The sequence below is a fragment of the Eulemur rufifrons genome, chromosome 7 (assembly GCF_041146395.1).
Source record: "Eulemur rufifrons isolate Redbay chromosome 7, OSU_ERuf_1, whole genome shotgun sequence".
Lineage (NCBI taxonomy): Eukaryota > Metazoa > Chordata > Mammalia > Primates > Lemuridae > Eulemur > Eulemur rufifrons.
Genome location: NC_090989.1, coordinates 124,549,664 through 124,572,414, shown reverse-complemented (window position 1 = coordinate 124,572,414; position 22,751 = coordinate 124,549,664). Strand labels below are relative to the sequence as shown.

General features: G+C 38.6%; 1 protein-coding gene across 1 annotated transcript in view; it reads left to right on the top strand.

Moving 5' to 3' along the window:
• LOC138385797 (collagen alpha-6(VI) chain) overlaps positions 1-22,751 on the top strand; it is a 95,452-nt gene that overhangs the window by 27,722 nt on the left and 44,979 nt on the right. The window contains exons 12-22 of the mRNA XM_069472017.1: positions 887-940; positions 2,390-2,461; positions 2,548-2,574; positions 2,907-2,951; positions 3,035-3,088; positions 4,186-4,248; positions 8,149-8,214; positions 9,460-9,513; positions 15,388-15,423; positions 17,683-17,745; positions 19,407-19,469. Of these exons, the coding sequence (XP_069328118.1) occupies positions 887-940; positions 2,390-2,461; positions 2,548-2,574; positions 2,907-2,951; positions 3,035-3,088; positions 4,186-4,248; positions 8,149-8,214; positions 9,460-9,513; positions 15,388-15,423; positions 17,683-17,745; positions 19,407-19,469 (597 nt within the window). The remainder of the gene's footprint in view (positions 1-886; positions 941-2,389; positions 2,462-2,547; positions 2,575-2,906; positions 2,952-3,034; positions 3,089-4,185; positions 4,249-8,148; positions 8,215-9,459; positions 9,514-15,387; positions 15,424-17,682; positions 17,746-19,406; positions 19,470-22,751) is intronic.

The window sequence follows — 22,751 nt, the reverse complement described above, 5'->3', positions numbered from 1 at the left end:
GGTCATTAAAATCAAGTAGAAGGTATTTTGTGTAGTCTTCTGAAAATCACACTAGATCAGATCAATCTCCCATAACAAAAGACGTTAAGATGTTTCATTTAGCTTTAGCCAGGTCAAATGTTATCACAGATATATGCCCCAAAACAGGCCAGTTATTAAAAAATATTAATAGTAACCAACAACATTGATCTATATATTTCTTAACCAAGAATAGTTTATGTACCCTTATGTAAAAATATTGTTTTGAACTTTAAGAAATATTCAAATATGTATAAGCACACTATGGATATGTTAAATAATGATTTCACTATTCTTGTTTACATATGTGTTGACTTTTGATTAATTTATAGATAGCACTATAATACCCAAATCACCAGAACTGTGTCTCTGAATAAATTTTTGGACCAATTATTTCCTGAATGCTTCAACTTCATGTTAAGAGATGGGTAGATTTTTTTTTTTTTTTAAACAGGCCTCAGAAAGAATGGAAAGAAATGTATGTGGTCTCTTTCTACGTGTGGCATAAATCCTAAAAAAAGATTTTTTAATGAAAAAAGAATAATTCTAGTCTGTCAGGGGCAACTACAGCAGTGTTTGCTTGAATGTTTGTCTCAGAAAAAAACTCCAGTACTATATATAAACCCAGAGAGAGTTACAGACAATATTATTGTTGCACGCACACCCTTGAGTTATCTGGAGACTTGTCACAAAATTCCATTTCTTTTTATGTATATAAAGGCAACCTAGGTTGGGGAGGAAGGACTATTTTTTTCAAGCTCTCACTTATTGCACATGAAGTAAAACTGTAAAGCTGAAGAATTTTGCTTCGTTACCTTTGGGTTTTGGTCTGTGGTTGCTAATGTTTTCTCCCCTGTTTTATTTCCAGGGATCCCCGGGTTTTAAAGGCAGTGAAGGTTACCTGGGAGAGGAGGGCATTGCTGTAAGTCAAGGCTTTGTTCACCTCCATTTATCTCTAAGAACACATCTACAATATGGAATATCTTGAGTCAATTCAGAGGCAAGGAAGGTCGAGTTCTAAAGATTCATCTGCAACACCTAATGCCTTTTTTATCCTCATTGTGCTTTGCTTCTGGTGGTCAGTAGGGGTTTATTAACCAACTGCCTCCTCTTTGACTCTCCACCAATGTTGCACAATGAATTCAATGCAAGAGTTATCTTCTTCACTAGGTGAGTTGAATCACTGCTATTTCCCCTGTCCTGGAGCATTTTGCAAAGGTAAACCCACTTGCCACATTGTTTATCAAGGACCTTACTCTTTCTTGCATTCATCCATCCATCCTTCCGTCCTTCCTTCCATCAGTCCTTCCATCCAAACTTTTCCTTAACAATTAGGTATTAAACATCTTACCATTTACCACATTATTTGTCAAAGACCTTAATGCACTCATTAATTTATTCATGTAACAAATATATATCAAATATCTTATGTCCCAGGCATGGTGCTAGGCCCCAGAAATAAGAAAAATAAATAAAAGGAAAAATATGGTTTCTACCTCAGGAAACTTCTAGACTAGTGGAAGGCAATGAGACAAGTGTGGTTCCAGTTGTTATACACAAGGACTATGCCAGAAGTACACAGGGGTACAGAGGAGTGTGGCAGAACAAAATACTTAACAGCCTTAGGTAATAGCCTTGGCTGAAGTTGGGGCTTGAGAGGGGAAGGCTGTAAACAAGGGGTGATGCTTGGGCAGACACTTGAAGGACAGTAGGAATTTCTTCAGGCAAAGTTTGTGGGAAGGAACATTCTAGTACAGAGGAAACAGTGTATTCAAGGGCATTTAACTGAGTCAGAGAATTGCATGTTTGCAAACTAGCACGTGGTCAACATGGCAGGAACCCAGGACACTGTAGGAGGAGGTTATGTATGGGAATAAGACCTAGGCTCTTGGTAGTCTTGAATACTCAGCAGAATATTTGGATTGTGTCTTCTAGCTGATGGGAAGTCACTGAATGGTGTTGAGGACAGCAGTAAAAATGATGGGGGTGTTTAGAGAGCATGCTAAGGCTACATTTTGGATTATGATAAAACAGGGTTATAGGTAAAATCTTGCAGTCATAGGTGCAAGACAAAGAGGTCTTAGTTTGGGCTTGGGATAGCCTGACTAGATTGAAAAGACATATTACTAACTTGGTGACTACTTGGGGAAAGAGAAGCCCCACCCGGGCAATATGCAAGTGGGAGCCAAAGCAAAAGGTTATCATCAGGGTAGCTCTGATTTATTTCCACTCTTAGTTTTTATAAGTATGAATTCTGGATTGTAAACCATGAGCAGTCACGCATTTTTCCCAACAAAAAACTTGTCAAGTTTCCAAGACAGATCCCAAATTACAATAGAAAAAGCTCACCTGGATATGTGCTCTTTCTCAGGGAGAAAGAGGAGCCCCTGGACCCGTGGGAGAGCAAGGTACTAAGGGATGCCATGGCGCCAAAGGTCCTAAGGTAAGAGTTGCATAAGACATGGCAAAGTCTTCCCAGCGTTCATTCTGTTGTCCTGTGCTAACTGCTACTGTCCTTTCTATTTTCAGGGAAGCAGGGGACTAAGTGGACAGGAGGTATAGTACCAGGCCACATTCATTTATCTGCCTATCTGTCATCTAGAAATATTTTTTGAGATTATTGAACCATAAATTATCCAACTGAAGTTTATATTGACCTTCCTTTTTTATTACCAACCATTTCATTTTGTTTTTTCCCATTCTTTATTGCGGGTGATGTATATTATTTGTTATAGTTTCTATCACTGAGTAATCTTTGATGTTACCCAGGTCCAGCCTAACAAAGAGGCTATACGTGCAACACAAAATTAGACTGTTTTTGTTTTGTACCTGACTTCATTCCCCATGCATGGGATGCACTCTATTCTAATCACAGCTATCTTTTTCAGGGAGAAGTTGGGGAAATTGGAATTGATGGATTAAATGGAGAACAGGTATCTTGTACCAGAGTGACCCTTTTAAGCTATTTCCCACTACAAAAATGGGACTTTGAGGGTTTTTTCTCTGTTTTTTTTAGGGTGAAAATGGTCTTCCTGGAAGAAAAGGAGAAAAGGGTGATGAGGGATCCCAGGTAGGGATTCAATAAAAGAACAACATAAAAACTGTATTGGGAATTAAAGTGTATTAATGGAGTGGAACACCTACCCTAGGTGTATCCGTCTGCTATTGCCACAGAATTGTTTTGTGACAAACACTCACAAAACCTCCATCACATAGAACAAATACAACAACGCACATTTATTTCTTATGTGTCTGAGGGGTTCAGCTGATCGAGGCTGGGCGTGGCTACCTTGGTTCATGTGTCTGTAGGTTGGCCAAGGACTTTGCTCCATGTGTCTCTTATCCTCCTGTGACCGGGAGCTGACCCAGCCATGTTGGCCATGACCTTTGCATGGCCTTGGCAGAAGCATAAGGGAGCAATTGGAAACATACGAGGCCTCATTTGGGAACTTTCACAGCAACACTTTCATCTCTTTCTCTTGGCCAAATCAAGTCATGTGGCCAAATAGGGGAAGGGAATCTCGCCCACCACGGTTGGAAGTCACCGCAGTTACCTGGCAAGGGACACAGAAACGGGGAGGAGTGAAGGACTGTGGCCATTAATGACAGGCAGCTACCACATGAAGAACAGAAGTAGGGTATAGACAAGGAAGTGTGGTGCAAGGCAGCACCTTGAGGGGTGCATGCCACTCATTCCCATCCAGAACAGCTACCGACAGCAGCCATGCTTCCTTCGTCCGCTTTGCCTTTAGAGAGTGAGCAGTTTAGAGAGTGAGTCAGAAACCCACTTTCTAACTGATGCAAATTACATAATCTTTCTGACTCTCTCCTGCCTTGTACAGAAAAGGTAATAAGCCATCTCTGCTTCACAGAATCGCTGTAAAAAGCGAACAAGACAACAGATGTATCTAGAACACAGAGTTTGCCACTGTGGCGAATAATTGAGTACATGATTACATTATTTATATGATGCTTGAAACTGATTTTTTTTTATTGTTCCTCTTTCCAGTTTACAAGTAACCTTAGTAGAAAAATATTCACAGCAGGGAGGAGATAATTCCTGTGCTTTTATTAATTTTATTTAAAAGTCTTGCCTTTGATGACTGAAACAAAAGTAAATAAATAAAAGTCTTTCCTTGTTCTTATTCTGATTTGTATCAATTTAAGGGAAGCCCAGGAAAGAGAGGGACTTCTGGTGACCGTGGAGCAAAGGGCCTGCGAGGAGATCCTGTAAGTGCCTGGGCTGCGTGGGCTGTGTGAACGGGAGTCAGGCCTCGGTTCCCATCCGCACTGCTGGTAGGGAGAGGTGTTTCCGTTATAAGGTACTACAATAGCAGTCCTGAGTTTGAAACACCACTTAAGTCTCCAAAACCTTAATGAATTAAGACTGAGATTTGTTTTTAAGTGTTTATTGAACTCTAACATACATCAGAAAAGTGCACAAATTATGGATGCTCAGCTTGATGACTGTGAATACACCTGTGTAGTCACCAAGGTAAAGAAATAGAACATTATCAGCATCTCAGAAGCCCCCCTCATGCCTGCACCAGTCACAACCCACCCTCCCCAAGGTAATCACTGTCCTAGCACCATAAATCAGTTTTACCTGTTCTTGAACTTTATCTAAATGGAATCATACAGTATCTAGTCTTCTCTTTCTGGGTGCTTTTGCTCAGCTTTATGCTTGTGAGATTCATGCATGTTATTGATTCAATCTCATGGCTGTATAGTATTTAATTGTTTGAATATACTATGATTTATTTATCCATTCTACTATTGATAGATACTCAGAGTGTTCCCAGTTTTTGTTGTTATAAATAGTGCTGCTGTGAATATTCTTGTACATATCTTTTGGTGCACTTTTGTATACATTTCTCTTGGGTCTAAACTTTAGAAGTAGAATTTCTAGATCATAACTTATATGGCCATACTCAGCTTAAGTCTTTATAACCAGTTTTTTGAAAAACGTTTATAACCAATTTACACTCTCATCAGCAATGTACCAGTGCAGTATACTATACACCCACTGGAATGGCTAAAATTTATAAAAACTAACAATACCAAATACTCATGAGAATGTGGGGCAATTGATTGAGGATCTCATGGGACTTTTTAACATATCCTCCCTGAGGATACGATGGGTTGATCCACAAAAGAATTTGGTGCAATATATATTGACAAATGCAAATGTTAGATATGCATTGACGATAACTTTATTTAAAAAGCTGAGGAATTTGCACTTGAAGACAGCATTGTTTACTAAGTGACATCTTCTGGTAATAATCTGGTGACCTGAGAGTTAAGTATCTAATTTAGAACCAGAAAACTATCCACATATAAGGATAATTAAGAAATACCATAATACTTTAAATACAAAGACATTTCAGTCATCTATGTATGATCAAAAATTTATTTGGGGTATTGCTATACAATTTCCATTGACTTTCCTTAGAATTTCTCCTAAATTGTCTGCTACAGATCATGTGATTATATAACATATTTAAAAGAATCCAAATAATGTAAAAGGATTTTTATTTTAAAATAAATGTTCTATGACTTCAATATGGCTGAAAATCCAGCCCACTAGAGCTTCTCTGTAAAGTGCTGTTTGTCACTATACTGACTTTAGATGGTTTTTTAATATATAACAATTCTTCCCACCATTTGGAAACATACATCTCAACTCTTAGACACCACTTTGTGCTTTATTACATGTGGTTTTTGTGGGTTACTATTTCAAGAAAAATTCAGGAGAACAAGATCAATAGAATAAATAGATCACACACATGATCAGATTCATCAGACTCAGGAATGCATGCAAATGGCACAAATATCTGAAATTCTAGCTTATTCAGATAGACTTTCTGATCACATGAAAGCTCATTTGTCTATGTGGAATTTTCCATCTTGACTGGGAGTTTTTTTTTTTTTTTAATTTCATGTAATGTTGAAGGGAAATTGAATTAAATTATTATCTGATCTATAGAGGCTAGAAAGGTTTATCATTGACAACATATTATTGGGAAGCCATTTCTTATCATAAATGTGTTTGATGATCCTTTTGTCCAATTGTGTGGATAGAAAAAGACTAAATCAGTTCATATTCACATTGAACAAACAACTTATCAACATAAAATTTGGGTTTTGTTCTGTAAAATATTCCTAGTGTATGACTCTTTTTATGTTATCTCTTCAATCAAATAGTTTAGAATTGAACTACAATAAGCGGCTTATACGAGCAGTAGAATAAAATTCTGGACTTTATGCAAACTTCCTTTTCCTTATTCACCTTTTTCACCAAAATACAATCTTGTAATATTATAATTTAGGTCTACGCCACTTGGAGAATTGAAGAGACAAATATTTAAACTTAAGGGGGAAAAAAATGTATAAAATAATATTTGGCTTTGGCAGGTGGAGGAAAGAAGTAATTTTTTACATACGTTTTAGTAATATCAGTTATATAAAATAAATTCCAAGCCCATCTTTCTCACCCCATTAGCTTATAAGATCTGTAAGTGCAAAAACTATTTGTTTTAAAAGCTTAGTACGTATCTGGAACAAAGCTATGTCTCTGTTGGTGATCGCAAATTAGTTATTGATTGATGAAGGTAATCTGGGCTGCTATCAGCCCAGCGGCCCCACAGCTGGTACTCAGCAGGACTGGATAATTGTTTTCCCCTCTCAATTTATTGGAGCATTGACTGTATTGACTGGCTCAATTGATTATCTCAGTATCATGGAGACACAGCTCTGTTTGTGGTCCTTACTACCAAAGTTAGAAAGCTTTCGGTTTGACCTGCCCCAACATAATATCCCGCAATCTGTGCCTGTTTTTGATGAGTTCTGCTGGAACATTTGCATTAATATTGGGAAAAACTCAAGATTCAAGGATTTCCTGAAAACCAGAAAAGTAGAGGTGAGCATATAGAGTTAGTGTATTGGAGCATCCATGTGTCCAGGAGGAGAAAGAGGGACTGGATGGCAGATATAGTCTTCAGCCTTGTTTAGTGTGCTCACATTATTGAGGTAGAACCCATTACGAACACTTGCCTTCTCCCAAGGATAGGGGAAAGTAAAATTTACCAATTCTCAAGCATAAATTTGCCCATGTTCCAAGAAACAAGAAAGAAAGTTAAGAGAAGGAGTGGCAGTAACAAGAGGGGAGAACCTCTTGTTGACTTGAAAATTACGACATCTATAAATTTGGAAAGGAGAACTTCATTTCTTAATAAGAGTTGCAACCTGCAGGCTGGGAACAGAGCCTCTGGCTGAGATCAAAAGCAGGCACCTCAGAGAAGGAAGGATGGAACAGGAATTTATGCTGGATGGGTTGGGTAAACATACGTGTATAACAGGTTACAGGAGGGGCTATGAATATTTGAGGGAGGGTCACATGCATGTGTGGTAAGCAAACATACATCTTACATACATGCCATGTTCACTTTGGAGTAGAAACTTAAACACTAAAATGCAGTAAAATCAGGCTCTATTTGTCAAAAGGTGAAACTCAGGACACAAAGACACGTTGTACTCAGCCTCTGTAAACTGATCAGAACCAGTCTGTGGTCAGTGGTAATTTTTGGGGAAGGAATGTGTTGTGAACCTGGTCAGCTGGTATGTTGAAACTACAAAAGGGAGCGGGGGTTTGTCTGTGGCATCAGGTGATTGGTTGAAGTCAACAAGACGGTTAAATCTAACCAACCCGTTGTCCTGTCATGGCCAGTTTTTAAAGTTTTCTAGGGTCTCCTTGGCCAAGAGGGGTCTGGTCAGTGTGTTGGGGTCTTAGGATTTTATTCTTACTCCACACTTCAAACCCAGGATAAGAGGAGTTGTGCACACACGTCACATCCCCCTTGCTTCCCTTGGCCGTGCCATCTGTCGTGAGCTCCTTGCTTTCTCCCCACACACTCCCTTTAGCTCTCAGTTCTCTCTCTCATAACCTCAAACACAGGAGGAAAAGAAAACACTTATAAGCCATTCGTAATTTTAACCTATTTCTGCTTTCAGCTGGGTTGGACTTCTCTTGTCAACTTTTTGAGAGATAGCTAAATGACTCATACATAAGTTATATTTTTAAGGAGAAATATTCAAATCTATTAATTTTTCTCTTTATTTTCTATTTTTTAGGGAGTTCCTGGATTTGATAATAACATAGAAGGACCCAAGGGCTTGAAGGGAGACCGTGGAAGACAAGTAATTATGTGGGCATTTGAGAGTCAGCTTGTAAAATGACAGTGCTACAGCAGTGAGGCTGAAGTTCTTAGTGATAGAATATGAAATGCCTCATAGAAAAGTTTGGAATCAGAGTGGATATACTTGGTACAGGGAAACTATTGTTAGGAGCAAAAAGATCTTTACTGCTACTTATCTGCTACTCTGGGATTTGAGAAACATTCTCTAAATTTGGAGTGACTTGCTTCACCAAGCCATACCCTTGATGTCTTCATTCATGAATACAAGCATCAGAACTCTAACTTAAAATGTAGGGCTAGGTGATAGAAAGAATTGTGCTAGCAAAAGAGTTGCTGGCCTTTCTGGTATCTTGGAGACACATAACCTGAAAAGACATTATTAATAGCACACGATAAAAAGAATAACATATAGTAGATCTATATGGCTCATACCATCAAGATAAGTCTCTTGAGATTAATCTCATGAAATCTCACAAGTCACTATTTGGTCATCTTAACTTATTTTTCAGGATTTTAAGAAAATATTAATAGTTATCTGGAAAATGTGTGTCTCTTGATCTTGTTGATGAGAAAATTCCCTTGGTGACTCTATCTAAGGAAGACGTATGATCTGGTAAAAAGGACTTTGCTTTGGAGACAGGCCTAGGTCCTGGCTCATGCTCTGTCCCTTGCCAGCTCTGAGGCTTTGAGTCACTTTCTATAAACCTCGATTTTCTCATCTGCAAACTAGGGTGAATGGCTACTTTAGAAGGCTATGGTGGGAATTTAATGACTGTCCCTGCCGCATCATAACCTAGTCCATACTTCTGTATCTTGGGAAGACTTGTGAGTATTGTGAGATTTTATTTATGATATGGTGTTAATCTAGACAGGTTAGTCAAACAGAACAAGATATCCAAAGGTAGAAACCCAAACCAGTAGCACCATACCTAACACAATACGCTTCAGCTATCCATGCTGTGGTGACACAGTAGGGACAGTTTGATTTGTGTTCTCTGAGACATGTTCCCCAAACACAAGTTAGTGTGGTGAACAGATGAAGGAACCCACGTAATAGCATTTAGTCCTGCTGTCCCTCATTACCCACACAGAGATGTGATTTGCCGTCAGAGGAAGTCAGTGCCACATGCCACAGGGCTCACTGGTATGAGGCCGTCTATCCTCCCCGGGGTACAAGCTGAGGTTAAAGGGGAAGTTTGTCCACACAGTGTAATTACCATCACGCATCTGTCTGTTCCTTTGACAGGGTAGAAGAGGCTGGCCAGGCCCTCCCGGAACACCAGGCTCCAGAAGAAAGACAGTAAGAGCCCTTCTAGACAAGGAGACCCACTGCTCTGGTAGCTTCTATCGTGATGAAAATGGCTGATTGTGGGGAGTGGGTGGAATGGTTCTGTGGGGGCTCACTCTCTTGGGGAAACGGAGGACCAGTTTCCAACTCTCAGACTAGGGCTGGCAGAGGACTTGGGAAATAACAAAACAACAAAATTTCTGTTTGCTTGGAAAAGCAAAGAGATTATAAAAGACAATCTTTATCCAATAAGAGATAACTTTAATGAAATACACTTAAATGCCTGCATTAGGGTCTAAATTCAGCCTGTCTTGTCTCATTTACAAGGTTTTTCTTTCCATTCTTTATTTAGTTATCCAGCTTTCTCTAACTTTTTCCACTCCTCAACCCAAATAGAAAATACTTTAAAATTAAGCACAAATAAAAACTAGCTTAGTATATTGCACTAATTACTCATTGTATTTTCTGAGCAGAAGTTCCTAGAAACAGCTATTATACTCCATGAAGAAAATGTTTTTGTATCTTGGAGCATACCCATGTTCTTTGCAAGACAGAGAAAATGGAAATAAGAGCAGTGATTAAGTTTAAAATGTGCAGAACTTGATTGCTGGGAAAGTGTTTTAATAATGCTGTTTTAATGCATATAAAGATAAAGAAATACATTTGCTATTCGTTTTACTTTCTAAAAGGGTGTAGCCAGCTTACATACGCCTGGAAAATATTTTCAACTTAAAGAATATCATCCAGGAAATCCTGGCATATGAGGATGTACTTTTACTGTTTTATGGCCTCTAGAGGCTAACACAGTATCACTATGTATTATTTAAACCGCTCCACTCCTCAGAAATATGGCCCCCATCTTGGGTCGTAGATTCAGCTGTGTCATTCAGAAGGAAAAGTAGAACGTTTAAAGATGACAGAATAAAGGTGTTTTTCACTCTATCCCTTTTTTGTGCAACTCATCAAAAACAACAAAAGAAATTAAAAATAGAGAAAGAATAAGCACAGCTTTAAGCCGCAAATGATGACAAATACTGTCCAAACATTTCTACATCTGACCCATAATGAGTAAGGACTTAGAGAACTGACACAAATCCACTCAGACGCAAGCAGGGATCAGATTTCCCTAAAAGTAACTGCCATAGTCCTGAAAGAGTTGGTGAACAAAACCCAGGGGCACTGTAAATTTTGAGAAGAGCAGGGAATATGCCTATTGAAACACAGTTCAACAGAAGAGGCAGAATGAATGAAAAACCAAAAAATATTCCATTTTTATTATCTACAACTAGTGACCAAGGCCACAGAGGCTGCAAACAATGAGAGAAGCAACAGTGACTATCACAACACAGAGAAATTATGACTTAAGGAAGTTTGTGTGAGTTCCACGAATCTCTTAAATGTCAAAAGTAGGAGGAAGTATATCCCTAAGGTAAAAATAATAATTCATTTGTTTGAGAAAATGTGTCTATGTCAAAACTACCAGCCCAGCTCCAGCTATACCTCTCCATTAGTTCTTCAATAAATAGGTGATCCTATTCAAAGATGGTTAATGATCAGAATTTTTAATCTTTATTATTAATTAGATGATTAATCAGGACCTATGTATAGAAGCTACAAGAGAGAGAAGAAAAACCATGAGCAAAGGGCAGATGAGCCCTCACTAGAAGAGGAATTATTTAAGGAAAAATTTGAATTCTGGCAAATAATTCTTCAAAGTCTCAAAGAAACAAAGACAACATTATCGTTCTTTTAAAAAGCTCAAAGAATTGACGAGACAATAGAAAGTAAAGCAAGCTAGTAGTGCTTGAGGAGCAATGCAAGGAAAAAATATAGAGATGTAAGATACGTTACCATGTGACATTACTAATTCTGTTTTATTTTTATTCTCCTATTCAAATAAAATTAAATGTATTATTTTAATTTTAAAATAGCTTGAACAGTATGATCCCTTTTTAATCAAAACTACCACTATTTAGAATTCTATCTGTAAGAATGCATAAAAAGGTGTCAGGAATCACGATTACCAAATGCTAATGATAGTTATTTCTAGATAGAAGATTTGGAGTGATTTTTAAATTTTTATTCTGTATGTTTTCTGCATTCAAATATTTAAATATCAGCATATATCATTCTTACAATAAAGTCATTCTTAGAGAAAGAAGAAAAATCTACAGTGTTCACTGAAAACCTCTAAAATGCAGGTAGATGAGCATGGAAGTGCACTTAGGTTCTGCCCAGTGGGTAAGTGGCTGGAGGACAGCCAGTGATAGGATGCCGCTTGAAGGAAGGGGAACCGCGGGTGACCAAATCTGACCTTCCTGCGTTCCACAGACATTTATTCAACATCTACAATGTACCAGATACTCTACTAACTACGAGAGCTATAATACAGACTCAAATAAGACAATCTTTTCTCTCAAGGAACTTAGAATCGTGTTGTAGAGCATGATGTCTCAACCGCAGCACCATTGGCATTTGGGTTAAATCACTCTTTGTTGTGGGGGGCTGTCTTGTGCATTGTAGGATGTTAACATCATCCCTGGCTTCTACCCACTAGGTGCCCCCCCCAACTTGTGACAATGGAAAATGTCTCCAGACATTGCTAAATGTTCCCTAGGGAAGGAGGGTGCTGAATCCCCCTCTCCTGTTGAAAGCCCCTGTTGTAGAGGGAGACAGACCTGCAGGGTTAGTAAGCTGTTGTTAAGTGCTGTGTCAGGAGACTAAGATGGGTCTGGGAAGAGGGAAGCAAGGAGGAAGGATCAGGGCCGGAAAGCAGCAGTGCTGGGGGGAGATGGGGGAGATTGGGGTAGGTTGGGTCTTTCTGAGCCAAACTTGGCTGAGAATTAAAACAGATTCTTGTGCCAGGGTTAATGAGAGGCAACTGTAGCCTCAAACCAAAGCATAGCCTCCATTCCTATTCAGTCCAGAGGGCTGTTAGTTATGCTGTGCCCTTTTCCTCCCTCTTGGCACTACTTGAGAGGTATCCTGAAGTGTTCTAGGATAATCATGCATCGTTGTGATTGTTTGCCATTAAGACTCAGTGTTAATGTGATGATTTATAATCAAGAATGCCCTGCTTTTTTACCGGTGATTCTGTCCCCAGTCAATCTGCACCTATCCAGGCAATTCGGTGCCCTGGTAAACAACCAGAAAGCCAGGCTATGGCGGACCAAGGGACTGAGTACCCTGTTGTGGGTTATCATCCTCTCTTGTCCTTTTGGGGAGATTTTCTTTCTTGATGTCCCTGTTCACATTCTCTTTAAAGATAAGTCAGATCATCTAGATGTGTTATCAGACGTCTGCAAGTCCTTGGGCAAGCCAGTAATACATTTTGGGATTTCATCTTTTCCATATGAAACATTTCAAAATTTTAGGCAAAACTGCAAAATCATCTCCCCTGTTTCCTTTTTTCTTTCTGTCTTTCACACCTACCCAAGGTGTCTCTCCTATGACTTTCATCTGGAGCTTAAATGCCAAGTAGCCATTAACAAAGGTGCTAGGTGATTACTTCTGAAGATGTTTCCATTATTTGTGTGAATGGTGGATTAAAGTCTGTCTCATCCATTAGGTTCATAAACTCCTGACAAGGGACAGGAGTTGGGTTTTGCTCATCACCACTCAACCCAGCTCCTCAAAATAAACACAATAAATGTGTGTTGCAATAATTCATTTTTATCAAGCCCTTTCACAATCAAATCTAAGGACTTAGAGGAACAAATGTTTATTGGTGATATTTCAAACATTGTGACAGTAAACCAGAGAAAGGCTTTTTGAATGGGGAGGTCTGTTCCACATCCCTTAAATCCTATCACACTGGAAGCTCTTTGTTTTGCCTGAATATAAAGTTCCATTCAGTTCTTCCTACTACAACCAGATTTATCCATCTAAAGCCAGGGCCTGACCATGCACATTTCCTTCTCCAGGAACCCCAGTGGCTTCTGCTAAATGTCGTAGGAACCCTTCAGCCTAGTGTTGTCAGCCTAGAAACCCTGCTACTTCCCTCTCATCTCACATTTTTGGCACCGATGGCCTTATTGCTACTACCAAATATACTTTCTGTTTTCCTGCCTCTACTTCATTACTTAGGCTGTACTCTCTGCTGGAAAGACTTTGTATATCCTCTGTCTGTAAGACTCCTTACCCATTCTTTGAAACCCATCTCAAAAACCTCTTCCTCCAGGAAGATTTTCCTGATTTGACCAACTGGATATGATCGCTTTCTTTAAAGCTAGTATCTCTATCTTTCCCTTTCTTATGGCGTTTGCCATACTCTGCCTTGTAAATATTTGTAATATTTATTTCTTCCTCCCAAACCAAAGAATGGGGGTCCCCTGAGGCAAAAGACTGTGCATTTGTGTGTCTCATCTTTATGCTGCCACGGTTCCCGTTCAGTATGCTTTGTGGGCATATGCATATTTTTGGTAGATATTTTTCTGAATAAAACCGAACTAAATTGAATCAGAACAGACAAACCCTTGTGCTACAGGAGTGGAAACAACTTCTTTTCCTCCCTCTGATAGAGGATTAAGACTTTCATCTCAAGATGACTGGACTCATCAGTGTTTTAAAGAACCAGGCCTCAAACCATTCCCCCAAATATACAGTCTGTTTCCTACATAACAATAGATTTTGATTGAAATATAGTTAGCAGAATTTAAAGTTTGCAATACTGGCCTCTCAGAACATCTAAAGTAAATTTTCATCAAGACAATGTCTTATTTTTCGGCCGGGCGCGGTGGCTCACGCCTGTAATCCTAGCACTCTGGGAGGCCGAGGCGGGTGGATCGCTCGAGGTCAGGAGTTCGAGACCAGCCTGAGCAAGAGCGAGACCCCGTCTCTACTAAAAATAGAAAGAAATTATATGGACAACTAAAAATCTATATAGAAAAAATTAGCCGGGCATGGTGGCGCATGCCTGTAGTCCCAGCTACTCAGGAGGCTGAGGCAGTAGGATCGCTTAAGCCGAGGAGTCTGAGGTTGCTGTGAGCTAAGCTGACGCCACAGCACTCACTCTAGCCTGGGCAACAAAGTGAGACTCTGTCTCAACAAAAAAAAAAAAAAAAAAAAAAAAAAAAAAAAAAAAGACAATGTCTTATTTTATTGAATTTTGCAAATCCTGGGTTTTGATCTTGCTGTCATCTTACAGAGTGATCCTAAAAGAGACAACAAAATGTCATTGTCTTTTGGTTCCCAGATCTATGAAATATTGATCTGGAATATACCCAGACCCTACACTAACATATGAAAGTAGCAGACAAATCCACTTGATTGTGTAGCACCATTATTTTGATTGGATGGTTTATTAATATACTGAACTGAGTAACTTTTGAATGCTTGAGATAATTCTTTTATTTCTGATAAATATGCATATTTGGCTTTTTAAAAATAAAATTAGTTCGGCTATCTTTAATTTCTGAACTTAGTCTACAATGAAGTTCATGGAGTCAGTTGTTCTAGTTTTTCCTCTGGCCTCCTGCCTTTTGGCTAATCCACTTCTGATTTCTGGCTTTTGTGGTAGTTCTTTGGGGAAAATTGAAAGAAATAAAATTCAAATCAGTCAATTTTGCAGCTTGTGAACAGCTCTAGTAAAAGTTTAGTGAAGAATGAATTATTGACCACAATCTACTCTCATAATTTTCTGTAGATTTCAATTGTCTATTATTTCACTTGTCAATTATTTCAAGGAGATAAATATTCAATTGCCCTGGATTAGAAATTTAGAATTGGCAACATTTTGCTTTCATGGTACAATGAATAGTTAAATGTTTTGAGCTCTATATGGGAACTTTTATTTATGTCAGTGCCCTAAGGGGTCCATTACTAATTTAAATCAAATATAAAAAGCATTTCTGAATTAATGATCTCTACCTTTTCCTTCTATTTTAGGCTGCTCATGGCCGAAGGGGACATACAGGTCCACAGGTACAGTGATTTTTTTCCTAAACTCCAAATGATAAATATTCCATATTCAATCAAGGAGCTGGAATAAAGGTGCTGTAAAGTCTCTTCCAAGCTCAAACTTATTTTGCTTTTTGATGACATTGATTATGGAATAAAATGTTGAAAAAAATTTAGGCTACAATTTCAAGAATTCAGATCAGAAAAGAAAATGAAAATTTGCCGACTTATGAAAAGCAATAAAAATTAATGAGCAGAGACAATACTTACCCCAATTATTGTTAAATTTAACTTTGTTTAGATTTCAAGTACAAACTCCAATAACTTTAGAGTTTGTAACCTTTCTTTAGTGAGTAACCTTTTTTTAGATTTTTGTTCAATTAACTTATGATTGCATAAATTTCATATAAACCAAGAGAATACAATACAATTCTAATACAAATTGGATATTCTGAATATTTTGTTCAAAAAGTTGGTTAAACCAAAAACCATGTTCTATCTGCTTTGCACATGTTCGTGATACATTATACATGCTTCATGAACTTACAATATTTATGAAAGAGGAGTTGTGACTTAAAATTTCATAAAGCACACATCCTCAGATTAAAAATACAATGCAGATAAATAATGGATCCATTCTCAATGACAACATGATGAAAAAGAATGTTAAAGGTAAAAATCATCTTAAATGTGACCAAAGAGAAAAGACAGTTTTACTCATGAAAAGAATGACAAATTAGGTTTCAGCAGACTTCTGTTCAATAGCAATACATACCAGAAAACAGAGTAATGTCTTGAAAGAACAGAGGAAAACTAACTGTTAACTTAGAATTTTATACCTAGCTAAACTTATGAGTGAATGTAAAATAAACACTTTTAGACAAAGAGTTTATCATCCACAGACATCACCCCCACATACATATACATTCTTTGTCTTGTTCCAGTCCTGCTGATATAACAAAATACTTTAAACTGGTTAACTTATAAACAACAGAATTTTATATCTTCGTTTTAGAGGTTGGGAAGTCCAAGAGCAAGACACCACAGATTCAGTGTCTGGTGAAAGTTTGCTCTCTGCTCCAGAAATGGTGCCACCTTGCTGCATCTGCACATGGTGAAAGGGGCTAAATTCTTCCTTGAGCATCTCTGTAAAGGCACTAATCCCATTCAAGAGGGCAGAGCCCTCGTGACCTACTCACCTCCCAAAGGCCCCACCTCTTAATACTATTGCATGGGGGATTACATTTCAACATTAATTTTGAAGGAACACACACATTCAGCCTATTGAACAATTCAAAGTTATACTTCAACAAAAAGGAGAACAAACTCAGAAAAATGGCATGATATAAATGAAATGAGATTGGAGACAGCGGTATTAAGAAATTTCTTCTTTCTGAGTTCTAGGAAAAATTATTAATAAGGGACATTTAATCACATCTAACTATATAACAACTGAGATATAAACTTAGGCTATTTTAATAGTTGCCTAAATTAAACCTTCTTATTTCTTTCTAATTGTTTCTGGAATTCTTACTGTGACAGAATCCAAGAACAATGTGAAGAGAATGCTCAACTTTTGATCCCTAGATATTTAACTTATTTTAATATAAATACAATGTTAGAAGATGCCTGGAGATGTTTGAAGAAAATGTGAAGTATATTATTAGCTTTCAGGCCGTATATCCAAGTTAGAGATAATACAAATTTTGTAGAGGCTGGGCCTGGTGGCTAAAGCCTGTAATCCCAGCACTTTGGGAATCTACGGCAGGAGATTGCTTGAGTACAGGAGTTTAAGACCAGCCTGGACAGCATAGCAAAACTCCATCTGTCCAAAAAAATAAAAAAACAGGTGGGCGTTGTGGTGCACACCTATAGTCCCAGCTACTCAGGAGGCTGAGGCAGAAGGATCACTTGAGCCCAGGATTTTGAGTTTACAGTGAGCTGTGATGGCACCACTGTACTATAGCTGGGGAGACAGAGTGAGACCCTGTTTCAAAAAAATAAAATCCACAAAGTAACAAATTTTGGAAAAAAAAAACAAAACAGGGGTATGTATGCGCCTGTGCATACATGCATATATAAAATGACTAGAAGGAAATAGACGAACATACCAACTGTGGTTCTCTGCTTGATGAGATTATAGATTTTGTATTTGCCTTCATTTTTCACATTTTTTGCAAAAATTCTCCATTGCCATTGTGACTCGAAAAATATAGCCTTGCACATAAAGGATTCAAAATTATTAAAAATCAGTGTTAACAGGTTGATTCTTTCTCACCACAGGGAAAAACAGGCATTCCAGGCCCAGATGGACTCGAAGGCTCACTGGGACTTAAGGGCCCTCAGGTACATATCAAGACCAATGAGGGTGTGAGAACATATAGAAGAATCTGGAAGTGTAAGAATCTGAAGCCTTGATAGAAACCCTCAATCCCCCCTTACAGAATGTCTGATGTTTAAAGTTTTCAGGGTAGTAAAGTAAGGCAGCAACACAGTATTATGCAGCCCTTGGTCTCCTTTGTCTAAGTTTTGTCCTAGTCAAGAATTGAAGTGAGAACGAGTGTGCTGGGAAGTGGGCCCTATGTGTTGGGTTCAGGGTAGGTAAGATACTCTAGGGAGAGCTTGAGCCAGGGAAAATGTTGAACCTCAAATCTGGGAACTGTGGTCAATTTAGCACAGTAATAGCTCAGTGTTACAAATCTGCATGCCCATGATGTAGAAAACTTGGCTCTACTCTTAGGAAAGAATTGCTCGAAAGACAGCTGGAGTCTTCAGCAGGATGATGCACAGTGTGACACTCAGCCTGTCCTTTCCAGCTCTCTTCTCCAGGGAGCTGCCTCCAGCACATTTTCCTCTGCAAAGAACAAGCCATAATTGGCTCTTTGCACTGATCACATGAGGGGAAAGAGGAAGCATGTGCCAGAGAGGGCAAAATATGTAGCCTAAAATAATACAATAGGGGAAAGGAAGTCTGACCACAAAAAAGTTTGAAATTTTTTTTTCTCCCCAAACTTAGTTTTGAAAGCTTGAGAAATAAGTGTACTATTTTGCATACATAAGACAATTGATGGTTCTGCTATTGTTCAAAGTTTTAATCTACATAGTTAAAAAAAAATAGAAGTATTATATGTTGGCAGCTTGGTGCATGGGAGTTGGGCAAAATATCCTTAAACATCAAAAGAGAAATTTTGTCCACATTTTCCCAGGAGTTCAGAGCAGTAAACAGCTTTCCCCTTGGACCTTTATCTCTTTCTAGATTGATTGCTTTTCTTTGTCATTACTTGCCAGCTGAGGAATGCTCACTTTTCTTACCTGCAAGTGAGAGATAGTTGGCACTGGGGCTATGGGTAAGCATTTCAGTAGATTGACTGGCTTTACTTCACGCTGAGCCAGTAATACTATAGCATTCCTTCTTCTATTTCATAGACCCTTACCTTTTTGGCCACATAATTTAAAAGGAGAAGCAAAAACCAACCACAGCATGAAGGTTTCTCAGAATAGCATATGGAAGCCCCAGCTAATAGACAATGTAATATTCTAGAAGTAGAAATATCCAAATTTCCTCCTACCACATGCCATATCTTGTTTATGACCAGCCTTTAGTGTGGTTATCAAATAGAAAATTCATTTAAATATTCTGGTTTCAGATTTACATAATTAAGGATTATTTTTTTCTTTTAAACATAGGAAATGTAGGGATTTGGAGTATGAAAATGCTTCGGACAATTAGAAAGCAATATTGAAAGACTCAAATGCTCAGTATTATTTCTAAGCCCCAGTTATGTTGGCTGCAAATGCCCAAACACCTAAATTTCAGACTGGCCTTCATATTCCCGCATGAGTGAGGGAGACCTCAACAGACCAGGACAGAGACAAAGGCGTGATTGGAGCTCTCTCTCCAGTATCTGTCCATCTTACTCAATTAGCATTGCCACCTTTAATATTCAAGTTAATATTCAAGTGTTCGCTTTCAAGGTGAAAATAACCCTTTAATTCTATGTACTTAGGGCCCAAGAGGAGAGGCTGGTGTGAAAGGAGAAAAAGGAGCCCTGGGAAGTAAAGGGCCCCAGGTATGTAATGAGAGTAACTGCATCTGACTTCGATCTTAGGTCTAATATGGATGTCTTTGTGGTTTCTTCTCAGCAGATGGCATTACTTACTGCCTAGGAATGAGGAAAGCATATTAGGTCCAATTCTGTGCCCTGATGTGGTAGCCACATCACATCCTGGCCCCCATCTTGCAGAACCGACTGTCATTCTGTCAGACGCAGAGGTGGAAGATCTAGCCTTCTTTGCTCAGCTAAGGTTAAGAATTTCTCCTCTATATAAGTCAGTCACATCACTCCTCTGATCTCGATCCTCTTGGGGTCTCCCATCACCCCCAGAATACAGCTTACTTTGGTGGTCCTCAACCTTGCATATGAGAATCTCCTGGGGAGACTAAAACATCCAACCCTCCCCAGAATACTTAAATCAGAATCTCTGGAAGTGGGGCCAGGATATCAGTCATACCCTGGTGATTCTTCCCACGTGATTCTAATACATATCTAGGGTTGAGAATGACTTCCCAACATTAGAGCTGCTCCAACTTCACAATGTGTAAGAATCCCCTAGAGAACTTGTTAAGGTGCAGACACTGATGCAGTAGATCTGGACGGCGCCTGAGATTCTGCACTTCTAATAAGCTTCTAGGTGATGCTGATGCTGCTGGTCCCCAGACCACGCTTTGAGTAGCAAGGCCCTGCATGATCTGGCCCTTGCCTACCTGCTAGTATAGTATATATTTATTCACTTGGCTGTGTATCTCCTCTTCTAGATTATAAGCTCCATGAGGGCCAGGACTTTGTCTTGTTTACACTGTATCCCCTGAGCTCCAAACAGCAGTACCTGACACATAATAGAGCTCAACACATATTAGTATAGTGAATCAGACAGTAAATGAATGAATGAAACATTTTGGGGAGTTGTGCTGTTCCACTAACACTAGGATAAGGGGTATCCATTACTTCGTGTTGATTAAACTGGGCAGTGGCTCAACGCTTAAGTGGTTGTGCTCATCATCAGAAAATATAAGACTATTTATATAAACTTGTGTTTCATGACACTATTATAAAGCATCTTAACTACTTCTCATGAAGATATTTGTTCCCAATTCTAATGAAGGTGCTCTTTCAAAAACCATGAAAACTTTAAAATTTCATGGTAGAACTAAATTGATGAAAATAACTATTTTACATTTATATCCTTGAACCACTAAAGTGCTTGCTGGCACCACAAATTGAGACTTTTAAAAAAAACAGTGACTACCAAGAAACACACATATTGGGTGATTATCTCATCTGTTTATATAAAATATTGCCATGTAGATGGTTGCAATCTAAAGGTCTTGGTGTTTCCCTTGCTCTAGAATCCAAAATTGTATCCAAGTGGCTATTATTCAAATAAGTTATTCTATTTGCTCTGTAGGGCACCTCTGAGATTGAGTCCCCTTTAATCTTGCTTTGGCAAGATGGGTAGTAGTCATAAATCATTCAGCCTCTTGGCATTGCCAGAGTTAGCCAAAAGGCACCACTTCACTTGTCTAGCTCTTCCATTTTCTGGCTGGAAAACATGGTTTTCTTTGCCTGCTTGTCTTGAAATACTCCTGTCAACACAGTGAAAATGCTGTTTCAAAAATGTGTGAAATTTTTTATGTTCAGGACATGATGAATGAGGTCTCAGAATTGTTTCCAAAGGAAAGCCAGAGAGACAAACATAATCAGATATACAAGAGAGTGTTATTCTTTACTGGCTCTATAAATCCACTGCCAAAGTATTCATATTGTTTTACAGCATATAAGGACCAGCCACTGGAGTGGAATAACAGGAGTGTTTTCTAAATGTGGACTTTAAAGTTTTTCTTAGAATATACATTTTGAAAAAGAGATGTGATTTCTGTTGACAGTGTTCTGAAGGCTTATTAACTTACGCAGTGTTAGGGCATTCTGAGTAAGCCAAATATGCGTTAATCCAGCCGAGTATGTGGCTATGATATAAAAGAATACACACTGTATGGGGGAGGGACACACTTGTGGCCCTGGCGTGGGCGAGGCAAACACATTTCATGTAACCCAAATGTTTGTACCCCCATAGTATCTTGAATTAAAAAAACAAAAGAATACAGTCCTTGGTACAATGAAAGGAAGAAAGGGCTTTGAAAGGAACGGTGTATTCTTTTGTACCTTCCTACATTCCCTCTGTTTGACTTGCCCTAAGGTCCTACCCTAATTTGATCAATGCCTGGAAAAAGATTGGAAGATCAGATACAAAAATACTAATTCCAATTGAAGCTGTAGTTATTCTTTAAATACTTATGCTTTCTTAGTGAAATAATAACTAGTAGCATGTGTCATATCAAGAAATATTGGGATAGTTCAATGCAAATTTGGAATACAAAGTAGAATTTCTGTTGTTGTCTTTACAAAGCAGAGCAAAGTGGTAAAGGGCATAGACTCTGGAGCCAGACTGCCTAGGTTTGGTTCCGACCTTTGATTCCTAACTTTGTATATTAGAGAACTGTCGACATGAGTTTGAGGAGCCATAAATGGCTTGATATGTTTGGAGCATGGGATGCATGCAGAAGTGTTAAAAGTTAGGGCTAAGGACTAGTATTGTCAAAATTGACATCTCAGATGTTTTGGGGTTTGTTCTTGCATTAGCCCACCACTTGATGGCCTCTTACTTTTTATTTTCTTAGACTTAGTGCATATCTAATTCTTACAGAAGCTGAGCATTTAATCTTCTTGTTTCTTCTGAGTTTGATATTTGTTGGTTGTGAGTTTTTGCAAGATTTTCTCCCATGCAAATAAAAAATAGGAAGTGACAAGGATTCCTTTTAAGTGTGAAAAGAACCTGCACCTCCTGTACCTTCCCTGCCTTATCCCATCCGAAGTCAAGATATCCTTGGCAATGCCCCACCACTAATCCTAAACTCCTAGTGCAATCCCTTCTGATAAGATGCTAAGGACAATTTTTTTTAAATGTTAACCTCTAAACACCTTTTCTAGTGTCACTTAACACTAAAGCAGTTGTGATTGCCAAGAGCTCTGTTGTAGACTCTCAACATGAGCAAGCCCCCCCCACCCCCACCCCCACAAGTCCCCATGTTGGACGTTGGATTTGGCCCTATCTTTCTGCAACAAGTTTGGAGATTCATGTTTTTAAAACTCCAATCTGGGCTGGTGTGTGGATGGCGAGAGTTTAGGAATCCTGTTTTAGGCAAGTGCCTCAGAATAGCATATAGAAAAAAATCAAATAGAATTGGGTTTATTTCCAATGTCATCTTCTTATTGACTGAGTGATTTTAGGGTAAA